The following is a 27899-nucleotide window of genomic DNA, read 5'->3' on the forward strand; positions in this document are numbered from 1 at the left end:
TGCCAGACGGGCTGGTCTGAGTATTTCAGAAACTGCTGATCTACTGGGAGTTTCAAGCGCAACCATCACCGGGGTTTACAGAGAACGGTCGGGAAAAAGAGACAATATCCAGTGAGCGGCAGTTGGACTGACTGGTTTGAGATCACAGAAAGGCAACAGTGACTCAAATAACCACTCGTTACAACCAAGGTATGCAGAATACCATCTCTGACGGGGCTACAGCAGCAGAAGACCACACCGGGTGCCACTCCTGTCAGCTAAGAACAGGAAACTGAGACTACAATTCGCACAGGCTCTGTTGCCCGGTCTGATGAGTCTTGATTTCAGCTGCGACATTCAGATGGTAGGGTCAGAATTTGGAATCGTTTGAACTTGAAATCCTTCCTGAGTGTTGTTGCTGACCATGTCCATTCCTTTATGGACACAGTGTACCCATCTTCTGGTTTCTTGAACATGACAATGACTTCACTGTACTCCAATGGCCTCCACAATCACTGTCAAAAGAGCACCTTTGGAATGTGGTCAAACGGGAGATTGGTATCATGGATGTGAAGCTTACAAATCTGCAGCAACTGCGTGATGCTATCATGTCAATATGGACCAAAGTCTCTGAGGAATGTTTCCAACACCTTGTTGAAAGTATGCAACAAAGAATTAAGGCAGTTCTGAAGGCAAAAGGGGGTCCAACCCAGTCCTGGCAAGGTGTACCTAATAAAGTGGCCAGATTGTGTGTGTGTGTGTGTGTATTGTGTAATAAAGGTTTGGTAGAGAACATTTGTGAAGTTGTCTCTCCTCCAATGTGGCTGCCTTCAACTGTTCTCTGTGCTGTGATAAATGAGATGAAGCCCTGATATTGTGCAAATGTCCTGCTTGTCTGTACAGCTTTAGTCAATATTGTTCCCTCAAACACAGTGGAGGAAAGCCTTAAAGACCATTCTTTTAAAGGCTTCTATAAATCATTCAAGTTGATAGAAATTTGCATATTTTTAGTTTCGGTTTTGCATAAATCAATCATGTCATCAATCATCTACAATACACTCAGACCCACTTCAACTCAGTTTTGTATATAAGCCAAGTTGTGATTGAACTTGACGGTGGACTGACAGGAAATGCTCTAAAGAGAGGTCTTTGAAGAATCTATTAATTTCATTAGGGAATATCTCAACCAATTAATATTCAAAACTCCCTTTAGCACTGATAACCTGCATCTGTCCCCGACACTGAATGAACCGCTAGCAAAGATTTTACAGAGACTGATATGGATTGGTGTGATGCAGACTTTTAATTGTACAGGACTTGTGGAAGAATTCAAGAAGTTGAAAAATGGGCTGCTGTGATTTCTAAATTATGAAAATATCTAGTCTTTCATCTGTCAGTACATTTAGTAAGTACATTAATATGTATGTAAATATGTGCAATGTCCTTTTCTTTAGCACATTTGAAGCTGGGGATGCACTGATCTGATGCTGGATTGGTGCTGGGCCCATACTGAGCAGATCAGATACTGGCCATAACTAACTAATCGTGGTGATATACAGTTTCTTTTTTAGTGTCATCATAGAATTTGGTATTTCATTTCAGTGGACTGCTGACTCAGTCGCTGACCTCCTGTTTCCTTATTTGAACACTCATAGTGTGGAACACAGATTTTGCACTGGTATTAATCAGGAAATGGCATCCGTACAGAAAGAAGTTTGATCAGTACATCCCCATTTTAAAGAAATAGTTCAACCTTTTGGGATATGCATTTATTCTCTCTCTACAATTCCTGATCAACAAAGTATTTTTTTCTGAGCGAGCCGATGCACATTTTGACACTCGTCAACCTTCCTTCATTTAAACATCCTCCTTGGTACCTGGTGACCTTCCATCTCAAATAAATATCCCCAGACTCCTTTCATAAGCCTTTAATCTCCATCTATCAAAACAGTTTTCTGTAACTTGGATACAAGTGAAGCCAGACAGACGGTCTTCAAGGCAAACGCATTTACTGTGTTGATGCCGTTTCAGCCAAAGTGTCGCAGAAATGGCTTATTATTTCATTTGTTGCTTTGTTATCTTGTGGTGAAGAAACGATATGCAGAATACAAACTGCAATAATTCAATATGAAATTCAACCAAGCACACTGTTTACTTTCAAACTGAACTTTCTGTCTGTGAGGACTGTTTTCCCTTGAAAGCCGGGCCAAGTCTTTTTAAAATACCTATTTGACTACTTGTTACACAGAACAGCAAAACAAGTAATTTGATGAGAAATATTGTTACCCAACATCTGCCTGTGAGTCATGAATGTTGTGTTAGCATAACTGTGTGGGTGATATCTTGTGTTTTGTGTGTGTGTGTGTGTGTGTGTGTGTGTGTGTGTGTGTGTGTGTGTGAATGAGACAGAAGGATGATGGTAACAGGTAGGTGTTTGTTGTTATTATGCAATTTTCATACTCATTCTCTGTTTGTGTGTGCGTGTGTGTGTGTGTTATCAGTCGTCAGTGCACAGGGTCTCCAGGCCAAGGACAGGACGGGCTCAAGTGACCCATATGTCACGATCCAAGTTGGGAAGACCAAGAAGAGAACAAAAACCATCTACGGCAACCTGAACCCAGTCTGGGAGGAAAAGTTCAGCTTGTAAGCTCAGCTTGTTATTTTCTTCCTGTTTGTAAAGCTCAGGTGGAGCTCTTAGAGGTCTGGCAAAGTGCAGGAAAACAGGGTCACTGTTACGATCACGTTGCATTGGTAGAGGAAGGTCTAAGATCTTTTAGACTCTTTTATACACACATGGTAAACCTACACAGGGGATGTGACGTTTATTGTTTCATGTTCTGAAAAAGGGAACAAGAGAAACAATCAGAAAGGAAATACATGGAGACTAGATCAGATCACGCTACATGTAAAACTAATTACAGGTCATGTATGATGCATTCACACATAAGAATGTGGCTTATATGTTCAACATGTGTCGGCTTGGTCAGTGTGTAGATTCAACGTTTTAATTAGTGATTCTGTCACTTTATTGGTTTGATGATTTCCAGGACAAAAGATGTATGCACATTTTGTCAAAATGGTCAAATATTGCCTGGTGAAAATCAGTGTGTGAAAAGTTATTTCAACAGCATTTTAAAAAATATATATTTCATCATGTAGTGAGGACTTGCTTTGCAATTAAATATAGTTATTGAAATCCTTGCAAATCAACAAATCAATGCTTGCTGGATAGTAAACTCAGAATGATAATAAGACTCATAGTTTGATAATATTTTTGAACAAATATTAATTTGCTCCAGGCATGCATACCCTCCACCTTACCCGTTTGCTCAATCACTCACACATTTGTTAAAATAATACCCCACCCACCTTTTACCTGTCACCACAGCGAGTGCCACAACTCATCGGATCGGATCAAGCTGCGGGTTTGGGATGAAGACGATGACATCAAGTCGCGAGTGAAGCAGCGTCTGAAGAGGGAATCTGATGACTTCTTGGGTCAGAGCATCATCGAGGTTCGAACTCTGAGCGGAGAGATGGATGTCTGGTACAACCTGGGTACGTAGTCACTCAGAACCACAGGAATATGGGACACAAGGTGTATGATTATATTTTCTGTGATTTTTGTAATTAGTATTTATGCCTGTGGGTTAGCTTATTAGCACAGCAATTGAAATGCTCAGTGTTTTAGTTGTGGTCTTAGATCCGAAGTTTAACTTGTGAGTGTGTGTGTTACAGAAAAGAGAACAGACAAGTCGGCGGTGTCTGGTGCCATTCGACTACAGATTAGTGTGGAGATCGAGGGAGAGGAGAAGGTGGCACCCTACCATGTACAGTACACGTGCTTACATGAGGTAACACATATACACACACACACACAAACACTGGCCTGCATTTTTGCTTGATAAATGACATTGAATCAAACTGATTTGTAATCAAAATTGTTGTTGATTTGTTTTCTGCAGATACAGTAGACTAATCTATTAATTGAAGAGTCGTTTAAGCACTAAATTCAAGGAAGTGAAATCAAATCAATCTGTTTTTTGGATCAGAGACGCAGATCTGATTTTTGATTTAAAGCCTTTTCAGTTTTGTCATTTTTTTCTGCTAACATGAACAGACATATCCTGAATGGTTATATATGCACAAAAGAAAATTAGCAAAGTTATCAGATGTGGACAGTTTCTCAATTGGCAAGAAAAAGCATCTCAGGTCACTTTTGTATGCTGGATGTTCCTGTGAATAACCAGTATATAATCCAGTGGCTGGTATTTACTTCTTTGAGCACTGCTGATGTTTCCTTGTTCACTCAACATTTTTCTTTGTAGAACACATTCCACTTCTCGACTGATGTAGAGGGAGGCGGCGTGGTGAAGATTCCAGTGGCTCAGGGAGATGATGCGTGGAAGGTTTACTTTGATGAGGTGCAGCAGGAAGTGGTGGATGAATTCGCCATGCGCTATGGCATTGAGTCCATATACCAGGCCATGACGTAAGCTCAGTGTTTGTATCTGCATGTGTGTGTATCTGAATATGCACGTTTGCCAGGCACTCCAATAGTATTCAATTCATCTAACAGGCTATGATGTCAGCCGATTGTGTGCATATGTGGGTTAATCAAATCAGGAAATACTTGACATGAGTGTGTTTCTGTGCAGAATTTGTATGCCTGTATGTGTGTTTGTGTGTTGTTGTGATGCCAGGGGGGCGTGGTTGTCATGAACTATAAATGGCATGCAAATGAGTTTATCTTATCTAATGAGAAAAAATGACCTGTCACCTCAGACATTTCCTCTCTGTTTGATTAGATCATTGCAGGCAGGTGGAGCAAAACAGCAGACAAACACACACAGCCACACACACACACACAATGGTTTAATTATATTAATAATGTTGTGATTTGACCTTAAAGGGACAGAGAAGGTCTATGTGTTTGTTTGTGTGATAAAGGAGCACACTGACATAACATAATCATACTGAGTACATTGAAGTTGTAAGCAGAAATGGCCCAGACTTGATGAGCCAATCAATAACGCAGCCAAATGAAAAGTTTGATTGAAATACACAAGACGCACTGAAGCCATTACAGAAGTCAGCTGTGTGGCTCCTTTGCTAGAACAAACTGATTAATTCATGTGTGTCTGGTTTTTGGTGAGCCTGTCAGCTGTTTGCACTCTTAAATAAGTAACTTGTGCTCTCAAATTTAAAAAAATGTACAGACATTTGTTCCCTAGATACGACGAAACAACGTGCTATATCCCTTAAAATGCATTGAAGGAATTTTAAAGATAGCATTTCACTGGCAAAATCTTCAGGGGAATAGATATATTGTCCATGCCTTCACAACCATCACTTCTTATTCACAGCATTACACAGTGGTATGTCTGCACCCAACCGATTTTAGCTAGACATTATTTTCAACAATAATGGCCAGCTTTGGCATTGTAGCATCACAGCTTTATAAACAAATGTGTGTCAAGCTGATAGGACAATGGTCAAAAGTAATAATATATATATATATACCTATATATGTATAGGTATACTACACCAGTTAGTATTGCACTTCCTTAAGTCTGTTCCTTGAGTCTGAAACTAGAAGGCTGTTCTCACATGAATCTACTGAAGGGTATGGTTGGCGGCATGGTGGTCCAGTGGATAGCACCTGGCCTCACAGCAAGAAGGTCACGGGTTCAAACCCCAGTCGTCCTGGCCTTTCTGTGTGGAGTTTGCATGTTCTCCCAGCATCTCTGTGGGTTTCCTCCAGGTCCTCCAGTTTCCCCCACCATCACAAACATGTTAGTTCTTCAGTCAGTGCAATTGACCGGGCACTGATAAAAACCTGGATTTGGTCCCTGGGTGCTGCACAGCAACTGCCCACTGCTCCCTTGAGGATGGGTTAAAGTGCAGAGAATGAATTTCACAGCATGTATGTGTATGTGACAATAAAAGTATCTTCTTCTTCTGAAAGGTTTCTCTGCACTCACCTTAAATCTGAGTGCATGCATTTATTTACTAGCAGGATTTTGTAACATCACATCTAGTTTGGAAGCCAATTGGGGTCCAGAATACAGCTTACGTAAGTGTGATGTGGAAACATGAAACCTCCAATGCACATACACTGAGAATGGACTTTACAGTGAAGGAGGCGGCGAAAGCAGTTACTGACAGATTCTGGATTTTTCAGGGAGGGAGGAGAAGACGTAATTTTGAAAACATTTAATGAAGTAGTCTTTCGTGGACTTTTTTTTTGTGGAAAACCCATATCAGACACAAAATATTCCTCAAAGTATTTTTACATCTCTGGAGGGGATCTTAAAGTTGGGGAAATTACAAAGGGAAAAATCAAAGCATGAAGATATCCTAACTTGGTATGGTATACTTCAAAAATTTTAGATCCTTCCGTTCCCATGATGCAATTTGCAAAATGTGTAGTCTTGAAATAAAGTTACACAGGATAGGTGTGTAAAATGTTTCAGCCAAAATGACTCCTGAACTCAGGGTTATTATCTTAGATGCAGAATTTAAACAGCTGTTATCACCAGCAGAGTAGCACTCCTCATGATGAGAAATGATCCTCAGTTACCCCCTAATGATATTTATATGAAGAAGTTGATTCAGTATTTTGTTTAGGCCATATCAAAATGCTGGTGAAAGCCTGCTGCTTAAACAGAAATATAACCCCTGACAGCTGCCTGGCTCTGTTTTCTGTCAGTGTATTGATTTGTACTTTTATTACAAAATATAATTGAGCTGTTTCATATAAAAAAAATGTGTCTGATATAATACCAGTATTAACTTATCTCCAACTAATTAACAATTAATTTTTTTTCCCTCCGACCTGTCTGTCTTTCTTCTCTCTCTCATCTCCAATTATACCCAACCCTTTCCTCCTTCCATCCATCCATCTGATCCTTCATCCTCCTTCTTCTCTGTTATTTATTTTCTCCACTGTGGCCTCTTTATGTCTTCTTTTCAACCCCTCCTTCCTTCTGTCTCCACCTGTCTCATCCTCCCTCTCTCTTCCCAAACCCACCTCCTTCCCTCCCTCTCCATGTCATCTTGCCTTTTTTTTCTCCTTTTAAACCTTCAATCTTCCTCCATCCAAACCTGCTAACCTCCCTCAATCCAACCTTCCCTTTCTCTTCCTCCCCCTCAAATATCTCGCCTTTCCTTTCCTCCTCAGCCATTTCTCTTGCCTGTCGTCTAAGTACATGCTGTCAGGGGTGCCAGCAGTGATGAGCACCCTGCTGGCCAACATCAATGCCTTCTACGCCCACCCCACCGCCTCCACCAACGTCTCTGCTCCGGCCAGATTTGCAGCCTCCAACTTCGGGGTATGTGACCACCAGACACGATGAAATAAACACGCATAAACACTAATCTTTTCAAGATAATTTGACTAGTCAATTTGTCAACAGACCTTTGGCAGTATGTTAAGTGTCACCTCTTGACACATTGTAAGAACTAGATTCAGGGCAGACTCGGCTTTCAGGAGATGTTGTGTACCTGGGTGGCCACAGTGGAAGCCCTCACCTTTTGAACAACATTAGCAGGTGACTGGATTTCAAAACAAACAACTTAGATTTCTCAGTGTGAAATAGACAACATTATTTGGACTGGAAACTATAGCTCTGTAAGGAACCACAGTTTTAGTCTCTACCAGATCGTTAGCCTCAACGAAACCACATCAGATCAAAAAATAAACTTTATCATCGCTGACAGAAAACTTTGGCAAAACCAAAGTTATAAGTGAATTAGACTTAACCATCTCTACTTAGAAATAATACTTAAATCTGTGTCTGCAGAAAAGGAAACTCAAACATGGACACATAACATAAACACCTTGTAGTTAACAGTGGCTCATTGCTGCATGTTACCGAAAAGAAAAATACTTATAAGATAAGAATACAAGATGGTTATATAGTAATATCATTTTTGCTAAACTAGCTTGCAGATGAAGAAGTGACTCTAATGAAGGTACAATATAAAGTAAATGAGTTGAAGGTCAAACAAGACATTTTATTATACAACACTAACCTACCTATACCAAACTATACACATTTACCAGTGGACTTCCTACTGAAAACGGTCTCAACATTGCAACGTTGGCATCTATTTTTTCAGCCCTGTAGCTGCCACATAAATAATTCTTTTAATGTGTCTCGATGAACTACAAAGCTTCTGTTGTAGAGTAGAAGCTTGTGGCAATGATATGATTTGTACTGCAGGGAAACAGCAATTAGACAATACTAGCTGTGGTATGGGCTTATGGAGCTCAAAAACCTCTAACGTCCATCTAGGTGCCAAGTATTGTCTAGCTAAAAGTAGAAGTGTCATACATTTCTCAGTATTTCTCTTGAGGCTTATGGGCTGGCTCCTTCTCTTTCTGTTTCATTATTATTTACTGCATCCGTTCTCAGTCACAACTGATTTCTCAGACACTACTGATTTGATTTTGATGAAGTTTGGGAAATTATGTATTCACAAGAGCAAGCAAACAGTCTCAAAATGACCCTGGCATGGATATTGGTTGCACCACAATGACAGGTCAAAACAATGATAGTCACATATGATTATTTGTCTTTCCAGAGGATTGCAGATACATAACAGCGTTAATATATCGAGGGCATGTTGAGATTCAGCTGTCGGTCAAAGCAGAAAACACTTTATGCAATCTATTTTTAATGAATTTAACATTTACTTTCAAGATGATTTTACCCAAACATTCACCAGAAGGTGTTCTTTTCATTTTGATGTGATTATTTAGTCACTGTAATGGCACTGATTAAAGAAAAGTACTGTTCTCTGCAAGCCAATATTAAAAGATAACAGGGCTGTACTAACATATGGATTTCAGCCTTAGAACACAGAACACACCCACCCAAAAAGACAAGAAATACATATAAAGACATTCATAGTATTGCGGAGATTTCATCTTTTACAGTTTTACAGTTGTTTTTTTTTCTTTTTATAGTTTGCATTAGCCTTAAAGCTGCAGTTTGACCTAAACTAGGTGTCATTCCCACAATAGGTCACCTGGATTGTCTGTGATACTTAAAGCTTTGTAAAGGACCTGCATCACATAGACATTCATGATAATGACTTGTACAGAGCCACCAGGTGATGTTCCTTTATGCTGCTAATAATCATCCTCATAAAAAGGCAATGTCTTATTACTGTGGGACCTTTGGAAAGTCTCTGAACTTTACGGTGTCCTAAATTCAGCCCGCAGGCCCCACAGACGGGGGACAATGACAGCTAGAGGCCCGGGCTTAATGATCCCGGGATCTTTGCCAATAGTGCCGACCTCGGTGCTCCTACTGGTTGCACTCAGACTCCGGTGATATATGAGCGACTGCAGGCAGAGTGTTCTTGCTTTAATAGGTCCGAGGATGCAGACACCTTGGGCCAGCTTGATAATAAGCCCTGCTGGATATGTTTATATGCTTATTTCTCTAATTGAATTTCACTGAATTGAGTCATGTGGAGATCTGGGCTATCAAAAAAAACACAAGCTTTTAATTAAGCTGTTTTCTCTTTCCCTGCTTTATCATAGAGAACATCAGTAACATTCTGACTTGACAGTAATTAATGCATGACTCTGCTTGAATTCATATATAAATTAATACATGACATTTCATACACTCAAGCATAGAGTACCCACACTAATTAATGATAAAGTGACTATTAGGTAATGCTTTGACTTCATACATAAAAATGAGTTATACTTAACTGACAACATTTTAATACACTGATTAACCTATGAGCCCAGTTATTTAGGTACTACTTACTAATAGGGAGGGCAAAGCAAGTTTATTTGTGTAGCACATTACAGCAACAAGGCAATTCAACACGCTTTACAAATAAGATTAAAAAGGCATTAAGGCAAAAGAGTAATGAAAGAAATGAAAAACTGAGAAGATACAGCGACATTGATACATAACCACAGATCCATGCCAAAGACAAAATAGACTGTTGGTAACACAGACCTCTCCATTAAAGGGAAGTAGCCAATAGTGTTGTAGTACTCGAGACCGGTCTTGGTCTTGAGACTTGTCTTAAGACCACTTTTTGAAGGTCTCGGTCTCGGACATTGAGGACTCAGGATTTTATTTCAAGACCATAACTTTGGGAATAAATTGCTTTTGCATTGTCTGATTTATTTGTTAACATCCTAGCTTTGACTGGATGGAAAACATATTGCTTTGAATGCAACTAATAACCCTAATTAAACGTGTTGTTCCCGTTAACAACTGTCACCCCTCCCCGCGATGGTAAGCATGGAAAGTTGAATAAAGATGCTTACATTGATTTCAGGTCTTAGTGTTTGAGAAGTACCTATGATCTCATTCCACATTTTACCGTGTGTCATGTAATGTGGGGAACTGTTCTTGGTCTTGACTCGGTCTCGCCCTCCCTCGGTCTTGGTCTCGACTTGGTCTCAGCCCCTAAAGGTCTTGGTCTTGTCTTGGTCCCGATAAACTCTGGTCTTGGTCTAGACTTGGTCTCAGCGCCTAAAGATCTTGGTCTTGTCTTGGTCCCGATAAACTCCGGTCTTGGTCTTCGCTTGGTCTTGGTTTGAGCGGTCTTGACTACAACACTAGTAGCCACTGATGTTAAAGTTATATGAGCAAGTAACACTACTTCCAAAGTACACTGGCTCCTAACTCCTCCAAGTCAAACGCAATAACTCACCCATATAGCATTGTTGAAAATGCCAAAGTCAGTTGTTTGAAACTGACGCTGTAACCAAGATAAGCAATAGCTAGTTACTTGTCCTTGGGTCCAAAAATGTACTTAGTGCACCACTGCCCTTGTGTATTATTTTTGGTGTTACAGTAGACATCATTTTATAGCATTTATTCACTGGACTAAGGGCCTAAGTTGCATACCAATCCATTTGGGGGCTTTGGGTGCATGTCATCCCTTTGCTTTCTTCTAATGTTTCCTGTCAGTAACTCCTGTCATCCGTCAAATAAAAGGTCAGACAAGCATAATACTGCATATATATATCTATATAGATATATATATGGAATATGGGTGGAGTCAATACAAAATCAAAGCTTGTTTAGTATTGCCTTAAAAACACACTGAACTTAAAGTTCAGTTGTGTGCATTAGTAATTTAATTGTTGGCATTAACCTGATATCCATCCATCGGTAGACACTTGATCTGTCTCTTTTCATATGTTGGAGCTTTTTTACTGTCTCTCTCTTCTGTCCTCTCTAGCGCTGCTGTGCTTCCTCCCAGTCAGAGCTTGAAAATCAGACACATTATTTCCCTCCATTATTTCAGCTCCTCCTTCTAGTTCTTCGTTGCTTTTTTTGTTTAACTGTTAAGCCAAGCTAACTTCAGTATACCTGTTACCGTGATAATAAGGTGATGTCCTAATTTGTAAAACTTCACTTCAGTCTTTCACGTCTCTGTCTTCTCGCTCCCTCTCCTATGCCCCGCCCTGCATCTCTCTATAAAATATATCATCATATAGATATGTTCTCCCTCTGGGGAAAACATATCTATATAGAAACATTATTATTTGTGTCACGTTCAAATATTTTGCTTGAGAAATGTTATGTTTATTGTCTCCCCCCAACTGTTAGATGAAATTTACGCCCTTGTTCACACCTGAGAGCTCCATTATACACATTCACACCTGAATGTTTAGCTGCATAGCTTTTTTTAAGCTAGTTCAGAGCAGCATCAAAAGCTCAGTTAGATTTCCTAAAATGCTCCCTGGTCATCGTCCAGGATGACCAGGGAGCTCCTCTGCTCCTTGAAAGTTAATTATTGAAAGTGTACTGAAGATTTTGCAGCAGAGCACGTCATGGATTAACTTGATTAAGGTCGTTTAGGTTCATGTAGAGTGTAATTTCTCAGGGAGGTCCCTGAAAAGGATTATGCATTACTATTTATTATAGGGAACATTGATACAACATTCAGCTGGTACACTTGAAATAATTCCAATTAACTGAAATGAGTTTAGTCAGTGCACAGCAGGTCAGCTGAACATACAACAATGTCCACAGGCAAGAATACCACATTTATGTGAAAAATAAGATTTGTGATAATACATTACATTTGCTTGGGTTTCAATGGATATCTGTTATGATTTCCTCTGGAAATAAACAACTGCTGTACTTACTCAACACAACTAACTAAACTCAACTTACCTTTAATTAGTACCAAAGTCCATAGTGCTTTTACAGGAAACCCCCCAGGACATTATTATGAAATTACAGGACCCGTCTAATAAAGTTGTGCCTGTTTTCTTACATGTTTCTGGTGCTAGTGATCTAAAATTAAGTCACCGGAGTAGACACTGACACACAATTAAGGAGACCTGTGACTGTGGGCCAAAGCCCACATTCCAACAGTTTGTCTCCAACTTCTATTTGACTCTTGGACATACTTATTGGATTGTGTCCTGCTTTGGGCAACAGTTCCTCCAGGACCAGAGCAGCACATGCTGTTTCCTCCCAAGATAATTTAATGTCATCTGCTTTCAGCAACTTGTTTAAGGCACCTGTTATTAGCTTGTTGTGATTCTGCACCTGCTCCACAAGGAAATCTGTGAGTCTTTGGTGCTGAGTTTGGTTACATCAGTTGGCAGCCGGCAAGAGGGAATTTCTTTTGGATGGACATCAAAGATGTGTTTTGATTGGAATCACCGCCCCTGCGATATATTATAGTATTCCAGTCCTATTAGCTTTGCTGCAGTGTCACAAAAGTCACATAAGAACTAACAAACAGCCATAATGGTTAGCTTGCTCTGAGCACCACTGATTCATTAAGTAATGCCTCAAGATTTGAATGACTTCAGAGCTAGCGCTTTCTCTTGGACAGATTAAAAAATAAATCTTAATTTAATGCAATAAAAAAAAACAAAATATATAGTTAGCTGATAATAGCTAAAGGAATTTGGCATATTAAAAACTCAAACAAAGGTGATGTTTCTGTTGTTAATCTTGAGTTAATGCATAAACAATTAAGTTCAGCTCTAAATGTCCATTTCCATTTTCCCCTTCGGGCTACTTAACTTAATTGTGACGTGACGTCTTTAGGCTTGTAAAATTAATTATTCCAATTAAAAAAGACATTTATCATGCATCTGATGACTTGAAACATGTGCCAATTTTTTTATGATCACATAAATTGTGTCACAGCAGCAGAGGACAGGGATGTTCATGCACCCCGGGATGAGAATCCTTCAGTGTGTAGGAAACAAGGAGAATGGACCAGTTACAATTATTACTGATACCGTGTGTGTGTGTGTGTGTGTGTGTGTGTGTGTGTGAAAGAGAGCGAGGATGAGGAAGGCCTTGCGTTAACACTGTGACAATTTGTTATTTTTTAAAGGTCAAAACCAATCTGCTATCCTTGTCTCAGGCTTTTTAGGTCATGTGCGTGCGTGCGTTCGTGCGTGCGTGCGTGCGTGCGAGCGTGCGTGCATTTGTGTTTGAGTGTGTGTGTGGGTTTGAAACATTGAGGTTGAGGACGGTTTTGGGAATTGAGGATATAATGGCTGGCACTTCTTTCACTTCTTTCAAGGGCTTTTTGACGGTTAAGGTTAAAACTTGGGTTTACAGTTGAGGATAAGGTTTAAGAGTTAGGTTTAAGGATAATGCAAGTGAAATTATATATTTTTCTCAATTTCACAAAATCCCATAAAATACCAAAACCTCTCTGCATTTCATTAACTGTGTTATTCAGCCCTAAACCAAATAGGTAAAAAAGTATACCGATCTGATCCAGTTGTTTAGTATCAGGACGGATAATGAATTTATTAAGTGGTAGGCTGATCCACATTAAATACATTTCCTTCATCAATATCTATCTTTTTTTTTCAAATTCTGCATTTCTTCTATTAGGGCACTGTGAGCTGTTAACCCACAACAATCCCTTGCCTCATGTTGCCTCTAATTGAAATTATCCCAATTAGTTCCATGTGGTTTTTAAATGTGTGAAAAAGGGAGATCTGGTATATCACATCTATAATTAGTATCAGCAGATATCCGGAGTATCTGATTGATGACACAGAGAAAACGCTGGAAAGGTGCATCCTTAAAAGAAAAGGGTAAATAATTTCCTGAAACAGCTAAAACAGCAGGACAGTGTCTGAATTAACTACAATAACCTCATTGTGTGTGTGTGTGTGTGTGTTTATGGTAATAAAGGAACATGTTACCCAGTGCAGCAGTGTGGCTCATTAATGTGTTGTCAATAGTTTAATTGAGCTCTAAAACATTTTTTTTCTAAGGGTTTGTTGACAGTCTTGCTTTGGCATGTTGTTGTGTAAGTTAATGTTAGGGGATTTCTCCTTCCCTCTCGTTTTTTCTCTCTTATCCAAAACTAAACTCGTCTCCTTGTTTTCTAAACTGTCATGACTCATAGCTTCTGTATAACACTCTGTGTCCCTGTTTTCTCTTCCATAATTACTAACTGCATTGTTTCTTCTACCATGGGACACATAGATAGACACAAAGAAAAGAAGAGTTGAAAGAGCCTTTCAAGAGTTGAATTTGGCAACTTTTTTATTGGTCTTTAGTGCCAGTGAATGTTGGCCATTGCTCATACCTTCATCCGAAGATAAAAACAAAGGGAAACCCTTTCCAATTTATTAAAACAATGCACACAAAACTAATTGCTATGCAACCATGACTAGCTACTTTTCCAAGGGTGTGAAAGACTGAGGTAAAACAGATTTACGAAGAAACTTTCCAGCTGTTATACAATCAAACAAACAACCATTTTGGGATTCACCGCAGTTGTTACTAATTAGTTAAATGTGTTTCTAGTGCAACTAACAAACTAGTGAGTAACTTCTGCCAATTTCCAGTGACACTGGAAACTCAGCTTCTCTTTCTTCCTCCCCCTCGCTCTCTCTATTAGACAAAACTTTTTTCTCCTTAGTTTTTCAGCCGTGTCGTGACTCCCACTTCGCCAGAGTGCTCCCTCTCTTTCTCTCTCTCTCTCGCTCAATTTGTGTTTGCTTTCTTGGCATGACATGTAAATACATTTGTGTTGTCTAAACATATGAAGGGAAGTAGTGGATAAAATTAACAGACACGCAATGGGGATACCGTTACTGGCTGATGCTCAGGTAGTAGAGCTGGTTGGCCATTGATCATAGGGTGGTTCGATCCCCAGCTCCTCCTGTCCATGTGTCTCCATGTCTTTAAGCTAGACACTGAACCCAAATTGCTCCCAAGAGCCGTCCCTGCATGCGAGTGTGCAAGTGGAAAGCATCTGTTATATGAATATAATATAAAGCAGTTCATTCTCTTCATGATTTCAGTCCTGGTGGGTTTGTGTGTGGTTTCTACATTTAAATAATACAAATCACCCAGTTCAGTTAAAATTACACACACGTATCGACCACTGGCTACATACATCTAGCAGCTATCTAGTCAGAAATGCAAAATAAGAACAACAGGTGTATCTATTTGCAGCGCAGCCAAACAAACTACCGGCTGAGAGTATTCATTTCGCTACATTTTCTTATTAAAGAACCTAAAGCTGTCAATAAAGTTATCTGACGCGTTAATACTGAACTCGTGATCAAAAGTTGGGTTCAGCCGTACGTGAAATTGGCCGTCCTTTGTCGCACAGCACGTCTACTATGAGTGTGCAGCATTTCCTGTATATGCAATTTGAATCAGTAACAATGAAAACCAGTATATAGATCGGAAATTACACATTGCAAATAGGTTAAGTGAATACAAAATGAATGCAGAGGCCAAGTGCTCAGTCAGTTTCACATGTAGTAAGTCATTTGCAAGCATATTTTCTTATTGTGCATTGTTTAATCCATGTTTTCTTGCTAGCAGTCATCTTCATCGTCACAGCAATGCACTAGCAAACAGTCTTTGCTAGTGCATTGCTGTGTTTCTTGGCGCATTACTGATACCAAAACCACCAATGTCAATAAGTGGATTAGTGTGAAACTTACAGCATGATATGAATCGCAGCCCCCCAGGCTGGCATGTTTGAGCTTGCATTCTCAAACACAATACAAACAATCCTAATAGCGTTGCTCCACAATGCATAGTGGTTAATTTATTAAGGCATACTGGTTTAAAAGCACAACTTCTTTTACCTTAATTAAAGCGAAATAATTGTTGAATGGCTATTGTTAAAGTGGATTAAAACTCACAATATATCTTGTGTATTCTTTCATCTAAGAGTATGCTCATATGTATACAGTCATGTCAAAAGATCCATGTGTGCTGTCATTAAAGTTCAGTGTAGGTAAACAGATTGTATGCCATGTTAGCTTGTGGCAGAATGTACCAAACTGAACTGCAGTTCCGCAGTTTTACTTTGTTTCTTCATCACAAAAAGAAGCGTTTCATCATCCGCAAGGGTTATAAAGTGTGAAATTGCTTTTCCAAACTTAAATATAGTCATGGAGCTCTAATGGTGTCGACATGCAGAAAAAATGTGTCGCCATTTTGATATATTTATCAGACAAAACATTTCTTTTTCTGTTCAGTTCAGTCTTTCCTGTTTTTCTCCAACTGTGCGAGACTACACACATATTCAGACAGAGACAGACACTCAGATGCATTCAAACACACAGACAGGCTACTAATTGCTCATGTATGTATCTTCCCCACTGTTTGAACAAGTGCAAGAATCTGAGACAAATCTCTTTGGACTTTCTTTTCTCTTTCTAACAGAGAGATCGTTTTGTGAAGCTCCTGGATCAGTTGCACAACTCCCTGCGCATCGACCTCTCCATGTACAGAGTGAGTCTCTGCTTTCAACTGCTGTTATTCTTTTCATCACTGCATATTGATCTATAGCTTCAGTCTATACCAGTGACATGTAAGTTTGTCACCATTCATTTACCAAAAAAGGACAGGTTGCTGGGTATAAATCTGAAAACCACCTTCTGCTGTCTTTGAGGGTCTTTATTTCCTCCAAAGGGCGTTAAAAGGGCAAAAAGGAAGATAAACTTTGCTATCCAAAGAAACGCATGGTTAACTGTGTGTGTGTGTGTGTGTGTGTGTGTGTGTGTTTGTCTACAGAACAACTTCCCAGCCAGCAGCAAGGCTCGCCTCCATGACCTCAAGTCAACAGTGGATCTACTCACCAGCATCACCTTCTTCAGGATGAAGGTAGAAACAAAATATCAGCTCAGTAATCAACAGCAAAACATTAGATACATGCAACACTCAAGACTGATTTCACTATAGAAGACAAATTTTTAAGACCCAGTCTTTCTTAAACTGTGTGTTCTTATGTTGAAAACAGATGTTTGGTTTGGTTTCAAAACAGCCCAAACCATTTATATTTACTTTAGAATAAGAGCAAATATATTGAGACAGTATCCAATATTGAGATTATCATTGCAAAGATACACATGCTATAAACTCACACACTTTTATTACATAACCTGAAGTAGGTCCACTCAGCTCAAAATGCCCAAAACTGGCAGAATTCGTTTGTAGATTTTGGTCCTTGTGAAGACTTTCATAGGGGTAGAAGCACACTCAGAGAGTTGAGCTGCTGTGTTGCAGGATTGATTGTTGCCTCTGACTAATGTCTCTCATAGTGAGCTTGTGCTGTCGAGTTCAGGTCTGTTAGGGGAAGATTGATTCCACACTGGAGGACAGAAGAAAGTGTGTGAATCTGTGTGTCCATGTACGGATTTGTTCTCTTTTCCAGTTTGGAATGAATCAAAAAAGGCTTTGAATTTGGTCTCAATTTATCCAATTATATTCTTTCCATTGATGTATTTGTAATGACACACTTACATCTTGTGTTTATTCATTTATTGTTGAACTTCATTTTCTGGGACGTTTGTGTTTTTTCTGTGTTTTTCACAGTTCCCTGAATTTTATAACCTTCACACTTAAAGAAATCTATCAAAACCTTGTGAAGTGAACATGTCTGTTGATCACAGCTTCTTGATTATTGTTCAAGAGTTTATATTCTAGATTACCTGGCCTAAATGATACGATAATGCTTGTCCACCTACTCCATGGCTTATGAATGCATACGTGGCTGTGTGTGTTTCTTATCTATATATCTTCCCACTCCACTGTCTGGTCTTGTGCAGGTCTTGGAGCTGCAGAGTCCTCCCAGAGCCGCCAACGTGGTGCGGGACTGCGTCAAAGCCTGCCTGAACTCCACCTACGAGTACATCTTCAACAACTGTCTGGAGCTCTTTAACCGCCAGTTCCAATCCGCCGTCCAGCCAGTGAGTTGCCAATCATTGACATGTTCTGAGCTTTTACCGAAGATGCTCTGCAGAAATGGGCCTGAAATAAATGACAATACTGGCTGTCTTCAAGGTTCAACATTTCTTTTAGTAATGTAATAGTTGTTGATTCCCATTTGACAATTTACCTTTTAATTACAACATACCACAGGAAAGTTGAGGTCATAGTCCGCATCAGAAAAGCCTGATCGTGAGAGTCAAGGACACTTTAGTTGGTGTTATGACAGTCTTACTGTTACTACCAGGCAACCACTGTACAGGGTGGAACACATTATAGTTGGTGGTGTTGTTGGAGTGAGAACCATAGCTTCATCCTGCCTCAGCAATGAGGCCCACCATAACCCTCAACTTAAGCAGTGCGAGGCAATGTTACACAAAGGCACCTCCACCATCAAGAAGTAAAGCCTGAGTGACCGTATAACACATAAATAGTATGCTAACGTTAGCATGCTCACAGTTAGAACATTAACATGCCGACATTAATGATGCAGCGTCTGGCAGGTTGCTATGTTTTGTACCACCCCGTCCACAGCTGGATATTTTTACGCACACTCTCATTCTGCAAACTACTGTGTTAGTTACTTAATGACAGTGGATCTTTGACAAAGGCCATGCCCATTTTAGAGTAAAAATCAAGCAAAAACAGGATGCAATCTCACATTTAGCTTCACCTCCTCCATTTGCTCATATTAATCTCAGTATATACAGCAATTGCTGGCTTAGCCTTAATTGGTGCACTAATTAAGTCAGTCTCCATCAGCCGAAGAGTTATCTCCAGAACACTGAATATTTTTAAGATGCATGTCTTAATGTGTCTAAACTCATTAAACCAGTCTGGGTTCAGTATAAATTAACAACACTTTGCATGTTAATCAAGAAAAGTCTGCTTTTCAATTTTATGGAGTGTGCAGAACCTTGTCACATAAACATGGAGCCAGAATATTTGAAAATAAAATGTCTCAGTACACTGGAGGAATAATATTGTAATTATTGGTGTAAGTTATTCTTTGCAGATTATTCACTGAAATCACAACTGTTGAGCATTAAACCATATTTTAGTTCTGTGCTGCCACTTATTTCATAACAGCCTACTGGAGATCTGGATTTAACTGTTCAGAGGACACATCATGTCCGGCAAATAAATTCTTACTTACGTCTTTTCATTTTGTGTGTTTTCACCCTCTTGCAGCCTGAGCCAGTGAAGAAAAAGAAGAAGAAGAAGAAGGAAAAAGTGGAAGGAGAGGAAGAGGAGGAGGAGGAGGATGATGATGAAGAGGAGGAGGAGGAAGAGGAAGAGGAGGAGGAGAAGAAAGAGGAGAGCCAGCAGGAGGAGCAGGGCCCGAGCATCCAGAATCTGGACTTTTGGCCTAAACTCATCACGCTCATCGTCTCCATCATTGAGGAGGACAAGAACTCCTACACGTCCGTCATTAACCAGTCAGTACTGAGTTTTGTGCTGTGTCATTTACCTTTTTATTTGGCCTATTATAGTTCTGAGATGAGTGAAAATGTTTGTTTCTTCCCATCAGATCATAGTTTATAACTGGTAAATGAGAGAATTTATTATTTTAAGTTGCTCACACCATGTTGAATTTACTGTAAATCGCAAACGCTAATTGAGAAAAAAAATGCACAGCACCCTCCTGAAAACATACAAGCAGCATCATGTTGGAATGTTTGGTTGCCTTTGTCCTTCTTTAGTGTAAACTGTATAAATAATCACAGATTAAAATGAATCAAGAGTTTCATTTATATTCATATTTTAAAACTATTATCTGTACGTATAAATATATGTAGGCAATGGTCTCTGCCGTTTAGTTTTGGATGATTCAAATATTTCTCAAATATAGCAGTTTTTTAAACTTCAAAACATTATTGAAACATTTAACGTTATTTTGATCTTGCTGCAAGTTGTTTCCCTTTAACGTCATTACTGATAAACTATAGCCTTACAAAATATTAGTGTTTTCATTAGTTTCAAACTTTAGAGGTCAGAGAATGTGTGTTTGTGTGTGTCTTCTGCTTGATTGCATGTTTCTGTATATTCCAACCTGCTTAAGGATGCTCAGTTCGTGTGTTTACATGTTGTCATACTTGTGCTGATCATACACTCACAAAGCATCAGTCGGCAGTTTGAATACCAAGCAGAATGTTAACATACACATTAGCAGAATAACTAATACTTTTACTGATTTTCTGGTCCTAAATTCTGACTCCTTCCTCCCTTTCAGGTTTCCTCAGGAACTCAGTGTGGGTAAAGTCAGCGCTGAGGTCATGTGGATGCTGTTCGCTCAGGACATGAAATACGCCCTGGAGGGTAAGACTGTGTGTGTCTGTATAAAGTGTGTGTGTGTGTGTGTGTGTGTGTGTGTGTGTGTGTGTGTAAATATGTTTGTGCGTGTAAGAGAGAGGTTCCCACCGCTACATTCACACGCTCTTTTCTTCACTTCATCAACTGTTTCTTCTTTTTGCTATTGTCTCTTCCAGTTTTGCACAAAAGTAACCACTGCCGCTGGAACAATGGTGAGATAATAGACAAACATGATATAACTGATAGCAAGATAAAGTCAGTAGTGGGACAGCTGCTCTGTTTGTTTATGCTGGAGAACAAATTAGAGTCAGACAGTGTAACAAACATCATCTGAACCAACTAGGGTTGGGCGATGTCTACAATGAAACATCAGGATGGACGATATCATCGGGTGCGGGGACGCACGCCGGGGGTCCAGCAGTCGTGTTATGTGCATGTGTTCTCGCACAGACTTAAAAAAAATGTGGTAGACTATTAACTTGCGTTACAAGTCGCGGTGGCATTGTCTATAGGCCCAACCCTAGAACTAACCTGGAATACGTTTTGATTAAACTCCTTTGGCAGCAGTTGTGAATGGAAAGCAGATTATTTTATAGATCATCAAAAACCTAAAATAATATTAAAAATGTCAAAAAATTGGCCTATTTTCAGAATTTTGCCAAATGTGTTACTGTGAATCCTGGTCCTGTGAGTCATTGTCATATATAAGATTAGTTTATGTGAGAAACTGTCTATAACATAATTGATTTCCCCTGGAGCTCTCCACATTATACTGTAAGGTGCTTTCACGATAAATGTACCAACAGCTGACTACTTTCACACTCTGAGACCTTGAGAGTCCCATTTTCTCATTTGAAACCTGCTTAGCTACTCAGTAGTTTGGCTTTTGACTGTTTCTCATATTAAACTGTGAAACGCAGCTTAAATACTATAGAATTAGTTTAGATTTTAGTTTTTCTGTTGTTATAGTAAACATTTGAAGTCTGCTTACAGAACCCTAAAACCTGTGGAGTCAGTGCTCTGTACAAAGGTTTTTTTTCTAAGATGCTAAGAGTCCTTTAGGAGACAGATTTCTAGACTTTCCTAGTCTACCTTTCAGTTCCCCTAGTACTGTGTTTTAACATTATTTTTTCCATCTCTGAAGCCATTGTCATCTAAGTCAATGCTTTATCAACCTTGCTTCTCTATTTTCTATAAACTCATTGGTTTATAATTCTGCTGCCATCTCAGCTGTCACCACATTTCGCATCCGCAATGTTGATTTCTACACTGGTAAGACTCAATGTGTGTGTGTGTGTGTGTGTGTGTGCGTGCGTGTGCGTGTCTTTCTGTGTGTGTCTGTCTGTGTGTAAGTTTATTTGTGATTAGTCATCTATAGCAGAGATTCCCAACCTTTTATGCATTGTGGACCACTTTTACAAAAACAAACTTAATTGTTCTCCACACCTCAAGATCTCGCGATAGACTTTTGAGGGGTTGCGTGTCTGTTTATAAATCATGTAAATGTTGGTTCAGGCATGATTTATAGGAGTTAAGCAAAAATGGACCAGCATAAAAAGAAAACTAGAAAATTGAAACTTTTTATTTTGTCTTTATTTCATTGTGTTTGCTTGCTAAATAAAATAAATAAAGACCCCTCAGCAATTACTCAGGTTGAAATGATGGCAGGCTACCATCGTACCTTGCATACTGATGACCCACTTTACTTAAAAATCAGCACCTTGTTGTTTGGGGCATGATGAACATGCAGTACAGACAGATGCATGAAGTTCAAGGTAATTAGTGCAAAGAATAGCTTACAAAGTGATGTTATTATTCAGCGATTTGCCATTAACAAATTATCTGTGCAGCCCCAGGGGGTGGGAAACTCGGATCTATAGGAAATGTGTGTTTGTTAATGAGAAAATTAATCTCTATGACATTAATGACTAATGACACACTAATGACCCTGTTTTCAATTATTCATTGTAAGACCTGTAGAAATAGACTCCTCATCACATGTTCTACTTGCTTATCATCACACTGAATGATCTCACAGTAAATATGGTATGAATTATAGATTACAAATATATTAACTTTCTTACTGCTTTTCCATGATATAAGATCATCCTAGAACTACAGAAATATTTTGATAAAACTGTGGCACTGACACTTCCACTTACTACTGTTTGTTTGTAATGTTGGAGTCCTCCCATAATTGGAGCCCAAATTGAAATCACACCTGGTCTCCAGGATTGGTCTCCTTGCTCTCATTCCTCCATTCATTTGTTTGATCTTTGGAACACTGATTGGATTTAGATGAAACTCGCAATGAAGAATCTGTTAGACTCATTTTTAAAATAATAACTGGCCCAGGCGAGTCGCTGTGTTACTCTACTGCAGGAGTGTCTTATTTGTCTGACTCTCTGGCAGGTTCAAGGAACTTTTGGATTCTTTTTTAACAGCGTTATTTCCCACAATGAATGTAAGGTGACAGACTAAGGATAGATTTCTTTCTTTCTGTGCGTTTGTTTATTGGTCCATCCCTCTGTTACCCTTGATATCTTAAGTAATGCTACTAAAGTAGTTCAAACTTGGGGGAATGATGCACCTCAATATCCGAGGCATCTCTGATTAGAGTTTGATGAAAACAGGATCTGATGAACTGTAAAATGTAGAAGATTCATGGGTACAAACGAACATGCACACAAAATTTCACTGTAAACCTGTAACTGCTCCAACACACCTCATTAGATGAATCTGGTGTGTGTATTTCTGTGTGTGTGGTTTTTTACAGAACATGAGAAGCATAGGCTCTGCAAGACAGCTGACTACATGAACCTGCACTTCAAGGTCAAGTGGCTTTACAACGAGTATGTAAAGGACCTGCCCACCTTCAGAGACGCTGTGCCTGAGTACCCTGCGTAAGACGCACACACACACACACTCACTCACTTTTTTACACTCATTATATCACTCTATCCCTGTCTCTTCCAGACAAAAAGGAACTCATGATTTCTGCTTTTCCACTGAGATTGTGCCTGTTGTTGCATACACAATGATAGATAGACACACTCAAAGTGCCCTCACTGGTGTTGGACAATAGAAAGATGACATGGTAATGGTAATAATTATAATACAAATTTTTATTGACGCAGCACCTTTCAAAACAAAGGATCAAGGTGCTTTACATGAGTAAAACATTTTGAGTCAATTAAAATGAGTCAAGTTCAAGATAAAATAAAACAAACACATAAAATAAAACAGATAAGACATAGAACTAGGCAAATAATTTTTTAAAATTAAAGAGATTTAAAAGATTAATCTTCAAGCTTTACAACCAAACATTTTGTTTACTCCGTGTCAAAGCAACACTAATTTCAATAGACTAAAAACACATCCATTAGAGTGTATCAACTTTACTGTTCATCTAAGAGAAGGTTTTGTTTGTGTGTTGTTATTGTTTCAGGTGGTTTCTCCAGTTTGTCCTGGCATGGCTGGCTGAGAACGAGGAGGTGTCGATGGAGTTTATGCATGCGGCGCTGGAGAGAGACAAGAGAGAAGGGGTGAGTCAAACAAATGAAAATGTGAAGGGCCTTGTGGTAGGAAAGACTATTCTGTGAGCAGAACATTTTCAGCTCGGCTTATCCATCATTATTTTGAGCTCAGATATGTTTTTTGTTTCCTTTAAAAATCCAGGATTTTATCGGTTTCTTTTGTGCCCGTTTACAAATGTCTACTGTTTAGTTGTGCGCCAGCAAACTACTCAAAACTATCGTCAATGGCTAGATAAACATGTAAAATAATAGAACATAATTAGAGGGAAAACAGGGAAAGCCATAACAACATTTTACTAAACAGGAAGTAAAATGTTGCCATGAGGTCAGCCTGTATAGCCTGTATTTGTGTACATTTTGGCAAATTGCCACCATCAAAGTGTGCCAAATGAATTATTATCAGTTCCTGTATGCAGCGTATTCATGGATGTATAGTTATGGAGTTATATGGAATATCTATACCAACTTTTCCAATGATCTCTTTTAGCTTCTCAGTTGGAGGAAAACTTAAAATTTCTTATCTGGAGAAATTGCGTCACCAGACATCACAATTAAATTTAGGTAAACAGGAACAATTTTCAGCCTCCTCAATTAGTGAGACGAGACATTGTGTTTGTGATCTAAGCTATTATTACTGGTGTATTGCCACAAACATCTTCTAAATGTAATATGTTCCTATTTGTTTTTTTCCCCACTTGCAAACACTGAAGAACTACGACTCCGGTCACAGTGCTCACAATAAGGATATAAAAATATCAGGACACAAATGGAAACTCAAGATGAAAATACTTATAAATGATCACAAAAAGCAACTGCTATAATTAACACTGCAGAATATTAAAATGTAAATTTCTCCGTTGCAAGTGCTGCTTGTGATGAAAAACCGATACAACTGGTTTATTTTAATATAAAACCTACTTAGTTATACAGCAGAACCAAATTAAGTATCATAAAACAGCAACTTCCTAACCATTTGTCGCACTGTGAAACCACATTTTTTGAGTTGTTGATCGTATTGTATAAAGGAGCCAAGGTGCAACAGCAGTAGAAAACCTATGCCGCTAAAATGATAACTTTGTACAATACTGGCACTCAACAACAGAATGACAGACAGCTTTCAGTCTCATGACCTTTTGTTCATGGACGCATCTGAAGGATGCTTCGATTCATTCAGGTGTAGCAGAGTTCCCAGATTAACAGAATGATGGACAAGTGCTGTCTCTCGACCTCCTGTTGGTCCCAAGGCTGCACTTTATCTTCAGAGAACACTGTTGTCCTCTATGAGTTTATTTTGAGAGAGTTTAGTCTGCAGAAAAGGACTGTAGGTCAGGGCTGGAAGTGAACACTTCGACTGTTGAAAGTATAATTTTGAGGCACTCATAATGTTTTCATTGGAGAAGTCCTATGTTTTTTTTTAATGGGCTGTGGGCACACAAACTGATCTGGTTCTCCATCACTAAGGGCGCATTCAGACCTGACTTGCTGATGTACAAACTTGACATGACACACAGTTTTTTCCATATGGATAGTATGGGTGGAGGGAGGTTTGTTTTTTATTTTCTTCATGGCCTATACAGATGGTTGCACTCTCTTCAGTCTTGCTCACATTGCTTTGGCTTATCACACACTAAAACACTTTACAGCAGTTTGTAATATTATGAAGAAAATTTCATCTGACCTTGCCAGATGATGTTGCATTGCCGACTCAAGACTCAAGACTCAAGCAAAAGTTATTTTGCTAGAGCCTTCTGCACAGGACTGGATCTTTTTTCACAATTGCTCAGGAGTGGAGGAGCAGCAGAAGCAACGGTGCAGCCATAGCTTTCAAGTGAGCAGCAAAAGAGTGTGCAAAGTACTGAGGGATTCAGTACTAAACAATGAAAGGGTGCTGTGGCTAAATGTTGCAATGAGAGGAATATGCCATGTGAATAATATGCCACTCGCATATTATTTTAAACTAGGTCACAGTTAGGACATTTAGAAAGATTATTTCCAAAAATGCCCAAAAAAAATGCAGAAAGGATGTTGTATATCTTGTATATTGGCTATCAGGGGATACTCTGAGCAAATATTATTTTACTCAGCATACACACACTCTTTACTCTCTTATGTAGCCTGATGGCACAGCTCTTTTAACTTATTTTTACAAGGAGTCCATTAGAGACAGATTTTATTGAGGAACTGTTAAGTGCTCATCAGCCCCCTTTGGCTGTCAAAGAACCAGCTGTGGATCCATATACAGTAGGTTTCTAAGAGTGAGAGACACAGACTACAGGATACAACAGCAGGACTCAGACACTTGGGAAATATATGCCATGGTTCTCTTAACTACCACAAACTACCCTACCAACCCTCTGGGCGCCATTTCCAATTCCATTTTAGCCATTTAGCTGATGAATTTATCTATTGGAACATAGTATTAGTGCAAAAGTTCAATGAGCCCTCTATTTCCAGACCAGCAACATTTCAAGCAAATGATGATGATTGTAATGGTCAGAGTGCGCTGAAATCTGCAGAATAATTACACAAGAACACAGTTACCGTAGCCAGTAAAAATAAGTAAGAATGGTTTGAGTTATTATTTGATTACAGGAAAGTAGAGAAGCAGAGGGACATATGAGTCCTGAAGGTGGTTGTTGTGAGGAACAGTACTCCCTGAAAACAGCAGAGTGAAGATGGAGAGAGGCTTTGATTAAAGAAAAGAGCACCAGTGGTCTAAAATTGTTGCAATTTGTCCCCCCCTCCCTCCACCTGCAGTTCCAGCAGACGTCTGAGCATGCTCTGTTCTCCAGCTCGGTGGTGGACATCTTCACTCAGCTCAACCAGAGCTTTGAGATCATCAAGAAGCTGGACTGCCCTGACCCCACTGTGGTGGGCCAGTATAACCGACGCTTTGCCAAGGTGAGGTGTGACACAAGAACGTTGTTTATATCAGTTTCTGTCTATGTATTACTGATCAACCTCGTGTCATGGGTTTGTTTGTTCATTCACTGTTTTTTGTGCACATGCAGGCTGCTACCTATGAGCCTAGCAGACACCATGTCACTCATATACATTATAAGCACATTAAAAAAGCTCTCTTCTCTTTCTAAAAAAGTACTGTTGATAGGTCAGGTCCCCCAATTTTCAATTTTGCCTCCAGTGGAAGCTATAAAAGAAAAACAAGTTAGTTTGGGTTTTATTTGGCCATGTCTTCAGATGTGTGTTTCTGTATTTTCTGCCTCTGGCTCAGTACAGTGGAGATGAATGGAAACAGCGCCCCAGATGTAATCCACCAAGCTAGATTAAGCAATGTTTTTAAGCAAAAATTCCAAATATTAGCTTGTTCCAGCTTCTCAAATTTGCTAATCTAATCTAATATCTTTTGGACTGCTGATCAATCTAAAAGAGCAACTTTTAGACATTAACTTGGCATCACAAAAAATAGTGATAATGAACATAATGATTAGTTGCAGCCCTACTGGAGACAGTTTTCATTGGGATTATTTCTGTGGTCTAAAGGATGAATGTAAACATTTCCCCGCTGAAGATTTCAGTACATCCTCACATCCTGCGAAATGAATTCGGTAAACGTTAAATTTTCTTTTTTTAAAGAAGCTTAAGAGGGAAGCAAATAAAAGGGAAGGTTATCAAAAATTTAAGCTATTGTTTGTACGTTTGAGCTCTTTCTTTACGAACTTGCTTGCCATTCATCACTGAGGCACAGATGAGTGCTCCTGGCGCAGCTTTAAATTATGAGTCATCTCAAGAGCTTTTCTTACACAGTTCGTCTTTGTTTGACTCTTGAATCTTTTGGGCCTTTTGTGAGATGTTGACTGATGAGTTTCAGGTATTTGTTTGCAAAATG

The 27899-nt window shown here is 39.2% G+C and overlaps 1 protein-coding gene across 1 annotated transcript in view; it reads left to right on the forward strand.

Annotated features, from left to right (window-relative positions):
• Positions 1-27899, forward strand: part of LOC119891218 (protein unc-13 homolog B-like) — a 176826-nt gene that overhangs the window by 119510 nt on the left and 29417 nt on the right. Inside the window, exons 17-29 of the mRNA XM_038702597.1 lie at positions 2481-2622; positions 3368-3537; positions 3718-3833; positions 4308-4471; positions 7163-7313; positions 16659-16727; positions 17010-17099; positions 18044-18184; positions 19395-19642; positions 20437-20522; positions 23293-23419; positions 23965-24061; positions 26810-26953. Of these exons, the coding sequence (XP_038558525.1) occupies positions 2481-2622; positions 3368-3537; positions 3718-3833; positions 4308-4471; positions 7163-7313; positions 16659-16727; positions 17010-17099; positions 18044-18184; positions 19395-19642; positions 20437-20522; positions 23293-23419; positions 23965-24061; positions 26810-26953 (1745 nt within the window). The remainder of the gene's footprint in view (positions 1-2480; positions 2623-3367; positions 3538-3717; positions 3834-4307; positions 4472-7162; positions 7314-16658; positions 16728-17009; positions 17100-18043; positions 18185-19394; positions 19643-20436; positions 20523-23292; positions 23420-23964; positions 24062-26809; positions 26954-27899) is intronic.

The sequence above is a fragment of the Micropterus salmoides genome, unplaced genomic scaffold (genome assembly GCF_014851395.1).
Source record: "Micropterus salmoides isolate LMB-PRFRI ecotype aquatic unplaced genomic scaffold, ASM1485139v1 Ms_hic_scaffold_7, whole genome shotgun sequence".
NCBI lineage: Eukaryota > Metazoa > Chordata > Actinopteri > Centrarchiformes > Centrarchidae > Micropterus > Micropterus salmoides.